The following is a 10401-nucleotide window of genomic DNA, read 5'->3' as shown; positions in this document are numbered from 1 at the left end:
TTCATGCTGCCTGATGTTCTTAGACCTGGTAATTCCTCTAAAGAATTACCAGATGTGTGGTCTAGCTTGTCATGACTGTTCTGATTTTAACAGTGGTATATCTTCCTCTCCTAAATAGTTTCCCCTACTGTTCCTAGTTTAAATAAGAAGTTACTTTCTAGATTCTTAATGTTACTGTTGCTGAACTGTTACTATTCTTCCATTGACCAGCTTCTCTCCGACTTTCTCTTAGGCTGCAGGGTTGGTTTTGGAATAAGAAAAAAATTAAAATAAAAAATTGGTCCCTAAAAAGTAGCAGACCCCAACCATCCATCATCCTTTAGCAAAGAGGGTGAGGAATCCACATGCCTACCATGTGAACCCAAAGAAAGCTTACAAAACAGCATCCATGGAGCTGTGCCTCATGGACAGCAAGGAAAAACCATCTGCATATATTTATATATATGCTGTGTGCTAGATTATACTTCTGTATAGAACTCCACTTCAAAGCAGAGGGTCACCAGTTTAAATGGAGATTTAATTACACTGTCAGAATATCAACATCTTAATAATGTTCATGAGACACTGTAAAAACTGAACACTTTTATAAGACTGCCAAACAAACAAAGCTGGACTTAATCATGGCGATGTACTTTGATTTGTTAGTTCATAACCAAGGAAGCAATAAATAATCCATTGTGTTTTACAGTTAGAGCACATTATACATGTAAATATCTTTTTAATTAAAAAAAAAAATCCTTAATGCTGCTTTTTTGGATGCTGTTTATTTTTAAATAGTTTTAACCATTGACACATATAATCATCTTTTATTTATTTTCTGATTATTTCAAGTTCTTCTTAGACAAGTTGAAAGTATATACAAGTTGAAAGTCTAAAAGTAAGACAGGAACCATTTTGTGTACTCGCTAAGAGGGCATACAGAAGTGTATTAATTCCTTCATAAAAGTGGACATGAAGTTGCCTCTTGAGAAGCTGTGATAGCAGCCATGTTAGCCACATAGTTAAGAGTCAGGATGAACTGAGTAGAAATGGGTCAGCCATTTGCCTCAGGATCTCCAGAGCCAGCTGTGGGCCTGACTTTTATTGTTCCCAACAGAAAGGTGAAAGTCATACAGAATGTAAGTAACACATAAATTGAAGCTGGATCAAGCTAACATAGATTGAAGTATCTACCTTTTTAATGGTCTCATTATTCTATTTCCTATCTTTCTTTGCAGTTCATTTCTAAAACCTGGTTTCTCTAAAACAGAACTCAATCCAAAAAAGCCACTTTGATTTTACAGTATCATGCCCCACACTCAAAACCCACCTCACTGGTTTCAGAGATGGTTTTTATGTGTATAATAAGATGTCAGCTGTGGAGGAAACTGATTTTGAAGTTTGTAACCCTCGCTCAGAAATGAAACATTTTTTAAACTAACTATAACTAGGTAATCGTTCAGCTGCCCTAAGAAACAGAAGCACCACCATGATATTGCTCTCTTTACACTTTAGTGGGATACTACCACTGCCATTAACAGCTGGCTCTGTGTTGGCTGCATCACATTGTGGAAAAGCTTTTTGAAGAGCCCAGCTTGGAAATATTTGTATTATAGTGCCAAGGCTGAAATAACTACCAATTTCTGGATAAGATGCCCACAGCAGTTAAAATATTTAAAATTGATTCTTCCAGTTCTGCAGGGTACTGGCACTCCAGGATGCAAATATATTTACAGGTTGGTTTAACACGTGGCCATTTAAAAAGTTTTATGATTGTACTAATGTAGTTTTTAAGACAAATACAATAGGTGAGCTACTCCAATGAAGATATTTGCAAAACTAAAAATTTATAGCATCTAATTTTAGAAGATTTTCTATGCAAACTCAGAATTATATTCCTTAATATAGCTCATGTGATTGGGATTGATCAGAATTATAGCTAAACTTCCAGTAACCAACAAAAATATAATATTGAGACTTTTGAAAAGGTAGACAAAATCTCCAGTTCTTTACAATGTCGCTCATAATTTTGTCATGTCATCTGCCAGACAAAGTAGTGGCGTGCTGATATGCAGTCTGCCACTGTAATACTAACAAAAGACTTCACCTTCTTACAGTATACTCAAAACATCACATACAAAACATAGGCAGCTGTTTAAGGACAAGCATTAGTAAGACATTGATAAAGAAAATTCCATTCCAAGATATTTAAGGCAAAGGAAAAGGCTTAGATGTTCTCATTACTCAGAAAAAGTAGCCACAGCATGATCCATGCCAAGACTTTAGAGCAGTGAATGACAACCAAATACAAGTGTCAGGAAAATCAAGAGCAGCAACATGAGAGAGGCATTATCACCTGCCCTTCACCTACTCAGTCCACTCCAACAGATTTCATCTTTCCCTTGGCCTTATCTCTGGGCTATTCTCATCACATTATAGGGTATATAATGTGCTGTGCCTGCTTTTTTAGTTTATCCAGGTCCTTTTATTTGCCACTGAATATCTGGACACTAGCAATGCTGAGAAACTAAAATTTACAGTAGCACAGCTCTGTTAATAAAGACATGATGAGAAAACAGAATATAATCAATGTAAGTCTGTGTCCTTCCTGCCTCTGTAACAGTTCTGTTTCATCAGAAAGCTAAAGGTAAGCTTCAAGAGAGATAAAAGAAAAAAAAACCAAGAAGCCTGGTCTTCTCAAAATCCAATGTCCATCCAAATTCATGAAAGTTGTAGTTAATATTTGTTTTTCTACATGTTTCTCATTTTGGCCATGAGTTCTTCTAAGCTTTCTTCAGACTCTGCTACTGTCTCCCCAGTTATTAAATTATCTTCCTGTTACGAAGAAGAAGAAAAAGTTGTCAACAAAAAAAGTAAACAAAAAACCCCCAGAGATTGGCTTTATTGTTGTTACACCACACCATTTTCCTGGCACCAGGCACTCAGTTGTGAGATTAGGCCTAAGTGATTATAAACTTCAATTGTAAACTATTTTGACTAGGATTTAGAATGTTCTTACTGCAATACATTCAGATTCTATGTTCCCTAGGTACACTCATTGCTCTTTGACTACATACAGCTTTTACAAGATACATATGATAAAAATCAATTAGCCACCTAAACATCAACTTAGAAATTCACATTTGCTGTCCTTCCCCCAGCCCACAAATGCATTCCTATCATCTCAGCAGTGCATTCAGAGTAGGATCCACAATTACAGAAATATCTTTCCTAGGAAGACAAAACTGGACCATAAAAAGGAATACTCAAATGAACTGAGGTCAAGTTTCAATGGAATTGTTTAAGATGGAATTTTGTTTTAGGTTTAAAGGGTAACCAAACTGGCTGTCATCATAAATTTAATCTACAATGTGTATTTCAAAAACTCATAAAGAATAAATACATTACCTTGTCTGGGATAGTATATGCTACACTAATTCCCTCAGGAAGCTCAGGTACTGGGCCAGATGCAGCCTTCAGCTCATCTTCAGAAATTTCTGATACTAATTCAATGCCTTTGCATTAAAAGGAAACAAGAACTCCATTAAAAGTTAGAAGAGAAAGTTCTTTAATCACCAAGTTATCACAGTAATAGGAAAGGTGCAGGTACTTCCCCAAAACAGAATAAAATTAAAGCAGAAACACCTTTGACTTTAACAACTTCATTCTATTATCAATACAAAATATTTTCCCTTTACAATATATGAAATAATTCTAATAGCCAACTTATGAACCAGAATGGCATCTCTCCCTTGTCCTTACCATTTAAACTTAACCATAAGGATACTTCTTCCAGTGTAAGATAAGATTATTTTCTATAGCATGTAATAAGCAGAACACATATATCCATTCTTAAAATGGTTACATAAAACACATTTACCGTTCCTTAAGATAATTCCTTCTAAATTGAAACCCTCAGAGGAGTGTAAAAATCCATGAGATCCCTCAGCACAGTGGTTATGGAAATGACAGCTGCTCTTCAGTATATTTAAAAGGAATATGCAGTTAATACATTTTCTCGTATCTCTCTCATCTTCAGACCATCTTCTGAGAAAGATTTTATTGAAGCAGAGGTTATATTTTGAGCCTAAAACCTGCACATTGCACTAGAAACGTATCATCAAGTTGTGGTAAAATTACTTTCAAAACCTGTGAAAAGCCAACAGTAATTGTGTAAGTTACAAAAAGTAGGAACTAGAAGAATTCTATGTACCCTAAACTGTGTTCCCTCAAATTGAATCTCAGTATTGGGAACATCATTTAGTCTCCAGTTGATGACTTACCCCAGTCATTTTCTTCGTGAACTATTTCTTCTTCCTTTTCAATCACTTCTTCTTTTGGTCTTGCAGCTTCCTTTTTCTGGAGGGAAAACACAAAAAGTAAACCCCTCAAAATCTAACAGTCCAATTTCCAACAACAGCAAAGAAGATCAAGCCTGATATTCACATTTCTTTCAATATGTAAGATAAAAAAGTTCTAAATGGTGACTGCTTAGGAGCAAAAAGGCAGAATACCACCAAGTTCAAAAAAACACCAAACCCATTAACACTGAGAAACATGAGTGACAGAATAGTTTGCATTCAGTTAAGTAATATTTTCTTCTACGTAATTCCTCAACCTTTCTTCCTACCCTTTAATTTAAGGTAAGTATTGTATATTTAGAAACATGTGCAACCAACTGAAGATGAATGCTCCAAAGTGGAGTAGCAACGAACACTTTCTTTTACTACAGATTTGCAGCTTGCTTTGTTCTCTAAGAAAAGGGTATTAAAAAAATTGACCCATGAACACAAACCATTTTTACCTTATAATTTTCTTGCTGTTTTCTGCAATTGTGGTCACTACACTGGGGGTTTGGCTTCATAGACATAGTTGGGAAGAAATCCTGCATCGCATTGTAACCAAGGTAATAACTCACAGTACCAAAATTTAATAGGTATCTAGAAACACAGAGGAAGAAGGAGCTTGTAATGCAGCTGGAAACCAAAAACTTCAGTTGTTCAAGGAATAATTTTTCCTCAACTTTTAGAATACACTTTCCTGGAGTTGAAGAGTTACTGTAATTGCCTTAAAACCAGTTATGCTGTAGTCAGCTGACAACAGAATAACTGCATCAATATAGAAACCCATCTTCTCGTAGTGTGTGAGAATAACTCAGCTACAGGCAAGAGAAGTAATCTATTTTCCATGTACAAAATTTCAAAGACAAGTCAGTGCTGTAGCAATTTTTATGTACAACTTCATGCTGTCAAATCAGAGCATATTTAAATGCAGAACTAAGAAAAAAATGTGCATGTGTGTATGCAGTAACAGAAATTCTTTGGTAAACACTGAAACTGTTTCTTACCACTGAAAGGCTCTAGTTCAAATTCAAGCAATGTGTATTTCAGCCCTGTTGAATGTGGCCAATACCATTAGGAAACAAGACATGGACAAGAACCAGACCTGTCATTATGAAATGTTCCTTCAGGGGTCTTTTTCTCATATTTTGCTGTACACATCAAATAGCAACAACTCACACACTTACTTGAGAACATTTTGTACAAGCATTCCTGCCACAACACCCATGGTTGTAGGAAGACTGGCTGCACAAACTCCTTCCCGTTTCAATGTCTTCTCATCAATATTTGCAGCTACTACCAGTGGAGGAGCACACTGAGGGGCAGTAGAGAAATTAAACTGTAAAAAAGCATCCAAGAAATCCCACAGATCACAAAGAATTTTAAAGTACTGCATCAGCTGTGCCAGGATCACACCCACTAGGCCAACTAATCTTCACATTCCCAGTCTCACTCTGAAAGGCGAGTGAGCATTTCAGCAGAGCACCACGTACCGCAAAACAAGCGGATTCACCAGGTATGATCAGCTGGATGTGTCCTGACACTGCATTTTCACTCACTCCAGACTCCATCCAGATTTGTCCAAGTTCATTGCAGGCCTTATAAACACATAAACACTCATGTCAGTAATGCAGAAGTTTAATGAAAAGGAACCCAAAAATGTGATAAATTGGGAGTGATGAAACACATTCATCTCCCTGCTTTCAGGCAAAAAGGCTAGGGTCAGAAAAAGGGACATGAAGAGATAGAAATTATTTATCAAAGGACAAATCAAACACAAAATTAAAGTTGCCCTCATGAAGCCAGCCCTTTGTGCTTTCCTGAGGACCCGAGATGTTTTACCAAATACAGATATTAGTGACCCAGTTACAGCACACTACAGAATATAATTCTGTATAATTCTGTATCTGTGTGCCTTCCCTACCTGCAATTTATGGACCAAGTCAGCTGAAGGGTAACAGAAAACATACATTTGGCATATACCCTACACTAGCTGCTACTATAAATAAAAACAGTTTGATTAAATAAACAGTATTTTTAGTATACAAAAAGTCATGTAAAGTATACAATTAGCTATAGAAAATCTTTAAAAGTTTGTAATATTTAGCATACCAGCCTTTGAAAATACCATTATATAAACAGAGTAATTTGAAAAGACAGGGTTTATGACACTTCAGTCTTTTACTAACCATTAGCTGATAGTAATTTTAAAGTCTTCAGTGATATTTATATACATTAAATGTGTTGATAAGAACTGAATAAAAGCTCAGATTTCTCAAGCCAAGGTGGACATTTCTTAGGAGATTGATTTTAAGTTCCTGTCTTTTCTATAGTTCCACAATTCCTAACATTATTTATAGGAGAAAATGGACTTCCAGTAGCTCATGCCTTTGGTGGCCCTACCGTGTTAATTGCCATGCGAGCTTCAAAGTTGTCCACGCAGCTTAGAACCAGATCCACAGGCTTCCCTTCCTCCAGTGCACCATTACTGAAACAAGCATCAGAAGTTTACATGAAATTGCTGTCATAACAAAATACCAACATGGCAACCAACATACTGCTTTAGAGTACAGAAGCCCAAGAAAAGTGAATTTCTAACAAAAGCTGTGCAAATGCAGTACAGGATGCAACCAGCATCTTAGATCTGAGGTAGAAACAACACCATGCTGAAGCTGGGATTTAAATGTATGTACATCTTAGATTGTTTCATATAGTATGCACTCACAGTACAAAGTATTGAAAAATTGTATCTTTGTACAACAAAACTGCAAATGGTCTAAGTTATTTCAGATCTCTATGAGAACCACTTATAACTACATTCTAATTCATTCTATAAACCATACCTGAAACTACTACAGAGCATTCCAGGTATGATCTGATCTGTTTTCCATAATGGAAAACCTAGTGTTTTAGATGGAAATCTAAAGATGCACTCATAAAAAATAACCATGTAACAGTAGAAATAAATGCCAGCTATAGAGGACACATCTAGGCAGGAATGTCTTCATATATATATGTTTCCCAGAGGTTTTCAATTCGAAGCTATTAAATCAAAAAAGAGCCCCAACAAGAAAAATAGGAGGCTGTATAGAACCACACATCAGCAGAAGTCAGCAATATGCTAAAGTTGGGGGACTTTACCTTATTCTATCCATGAAGTGCTCAAAGTTGTCCAGTGTTGTGATGTTATAGTTATGTACTTCAAACTGAACATCAGGATTAATGTCCCTTATGGAGGAAATAATTGGAGTCAGTAGTAAAGAATACAATGATAATTTGCATTCTACTTCCTAACTTCACAAGTGTTGCTACAGTCTTAAGTTTCCAGTCTGAACTCTAGAATTCACCAATTTCTCAAAAATTCAGATTAGATAAGAAAAAAACCCGCAACGTATGGAAGTGGCATTGTTTATACCAAACTTTTGAGCAAAACTGGCTATACTTATAGAGTAGACTCACATTAAGGTTTATTGGCCAGTACAAAAATGTCTTTGAAGTATCAATCATCCCCACAAATATTTTATACTCAAATTCCCAAATTAGATCATGCTCCTTTGCAAATGATTAAGAGTGAAACATTGGTTTTCTGGAGCAGCATCCTCATTAAATACATTTTGATACCCACTTCTCCAAGTTATACCTCAAAGTGTGTTCTGCTGCTTGTACTTTACTTAATCCAGCTTGATGAGGTTGGAAGAAGAGTCTGTTCATGTTTGCCAGTTCCACTTTGTCATAATCAAACAGAAGCAGCTACAATAAAGATTGTTTTAACATGTGTGAATCTCCAGAGACTCTGCAAACAGAGCACTGTGGCAAGGCATTTTGAACAACAAAATTAATTCTAAAACCAAAGCCATAGAAAACTCCCCCAACCAAACTCCCTCCCTCAGAGATCCATTCAGTTCACATACAAGAGGTACCAACATCATAAGGATGTGAAGACTGAACCAATCTGTTAAGTCATTAAAATCACTCAATAAAATGTTAACTCTTTATTTGAGCTAAACTAAGAATATTAAACTGATTAACCTAGATGAACAGTATCACATCTATTATCACATTCCTACTTGCTTCCACGTGACAAACCAATGTTTGTGATAAAGGGATGTGTTTGCCATCTACCACTACTACATTTCAATTGCATGAGATAAACTTGGTTCGTATGAGACACTATCTTTTATGTGAAATACCCCCACCTTTTTCTGTATTTTGTTTTCCTTTTGCAGTAATCCAGCATGTTAGCGAGATGGGTTCATATGGAAATGACAAACATCCAAACAAAAATCATCCACATGATACAGAATTAAGTTCTAAATAAATCAATTTTACCAGCATAAGAAAAATACATACTCTTCATGTGTGTTTACACAAGTGCTGTTCTTGAGTGCTTTCTTCACAACATTTTTTTATTTGGTGATCAACAGGGTTTAATAAATCAAATACTTTACAAATAGGACTGGCCAATCTACTAAAAGATATTGAAGAATAAATAAAACTCTCATTACCTTACCAATGCCACACCTTGTCAGCATTTCAGCAGTGACACTGCCAACGCCCCCTACGCCTACTACTGCAACTGTGAAGGTACGGATTTTCTGTAGAAAGAAATAATATACAGATCAGTATCTCAAATGTGGTCCTCCAAGGGAAAAAAATGCAAGCAATATTTCATTACAGATAGAATCCTACCTCATAGTCTTTGACAATTCCCATTCTTTTTAACGCCATCAAGCGACTATGAAGAAAAAAAAATGCAACATTACACAGAAAATGTTCTTTATGTTTCTAACAACAATTTTCCTTTTCAGGTACTTAAAATCGCTTCTGCTTTAGAAATAACCTCAGCAAGTAATAAAGTCAAGCATACTGTTTCCACTGCAGTTGTGACTGCTAGCTAGGTACATTCTGAGTGACAGAGTAGATGCTTTCCTATTTGCACTAGAGTCCTAACCCTGCAGAAACTCATGCACTCATGCACCTGTTCCTCTGGTACATGTAATATTGATGGCATCAGGAGGACACAGCTATTTTTCTAAATGAATCCCTGACTTACAGAATGAAAGGTGATGCTGTTTTTGGTAATGAACCATATGGCAGCAAACTAGTGAAGACTTGCACTGTTTTCTGATCGACTTGATTAGATTAATGTAACATAAAAAAAAATAAAAAATAGAGACTATCTGGTTTTGAGGATAACTGAAAGGATTTTAAAGTAACATTTTATCCCTCTGTTCCATTTTTCATTAATGTACAACTATCAACTTGTATTGAGGAAAAATAAAACCAAACCCAAACCAACAAAACAAAAACCAAAAAATCATCAGATTTCTAGAAGGGAAGGGGTCTCTAAAGCTCAAGAACTCTATAAACTAACTTCTAAAATAGGCAGTTTGGAGGAATGAGGATAAGACCTCATGTAATACCAACATCAGTCCCATTTACTAGCAACCTAGCTGAAAAACTCACAAGATATCCTCTCTTTCGCTCTCCCCGCCTGTACTGTAAAGCAAGATAATACAAAGCAACCCTGACATCCACCACCCCTGACAGCCCAGTCAGGTGGGAAATCCGAGAGTATCTCTGCCCTGCTCCGCACGGAGCACCTGCCTCCTGCACTGCCCGACACCCTCCTGAGCACACCCAGCCCCATCCCTGAGATTCCCACCGGTCCGAGCCTCCTCCACCTCCACGTGCCTCTCCCGCTTCACCCAGACCCACCGTCCCGGCCCTCCTTCCCCATCCTCCGCATCCTGACAGAGCCCTCCGCAGCCCTCACGGCCCCTCAGAGTACCTGTAGGGGTTGGAGTCGGTCACCTCGGGGCTCATGGTGTCGATGCGGGCCCGCGCCGCTCCCCGCCCGCGCTTCTCCCGGGCCAGCTCCTCCTCCAGCTCCCGCACGCGCCGCTCCAGCCGCTCCAGCCGACCGGGATCCGCCATGCCAGCGACACGTCTGTGCCCGGCCCCGGGAGCTGCCGGGAAGCGCCGGGGCCGGCCCTTCCCGGGGCCGGCCCTTCCCGGGGCCGGCCCTTCCCGGGGCCGGCCCTTCCCGGGGCCGGCCCTTCCCGGGGCCGGCCCTTCCCGG

At 37.9% G+C, this 10401-nt stretch overlaps 1 protein-coding gene across 3 annotated transcripts; it reads right to left on the bottom strand.

The window, feature by feature from the left end:
• Positions 1–498: 498 nt before the first annotated feature.
• Positions 499–10338, bottom strand: UBA5 (ubiquitin like modifier activating enzyme 5). Of its 3 annotated transcripts, XM_015617127.3 has the most exons (12): positions 10111–10337; positions 9009–9054; positions 8825–8914; positions 7960–8069; positions 7461–7547; positions 6723–6807; positions 5813–5917; positions 5507–5634; positions 4784–4919; positions 4263–4338; positions 3388–3494; positions 499–2814 (listed from the first exon to the last, which is right to left on the bottom strand). In XM_015617127.3, the coding sequence occupies exons 1-12, from the start codon at positions 10254–10256 to the stop codon at positions 2731–2733; spliced, it is 1200 nt and encodes a 399-aa protein (XP_015472613.1). In that variant the 5' UTR covers positions 10257–10337; the 3' UTR covers positions 499–2730. The 3 variants fall into 3 exon arrangements, with proteins under 3 accessions (XP_015472613.1, XP_018861106.1, XP_015472614.1); XM_015617128.3 differs by lacking the exons at positions 499–2814; positions 3388–3494 and adding an exon at positions 3524–4128 and having other exon boundaries at positions 10111–10338; XM_019005561.2 differs by lacking the exons at positions 9009–9054; positions 10111–10337 and having other exon boundaries at positions 8830–8914.
• Between the last annotated feature and the right edge of the window lie 63 nt (positions 10339–10401).

This window comes from Parus major, chromosome 2 (genome assembly GCF_001522545.3).
Source record: "Parus major isolate Abel chromosome 2, Parus_major1.1, whole genome shotgun sequence".
In the NCBI taxonomy this organism is placed as follows: domain Eukaryota; kingdom Metazoa; phylum Chordata; class Aves; order Passeriformes; family Paridae; genus Parus; species Parus major.
This window is presented reverse-complemented; position numbering and strand designations above follow the sequence as displayed.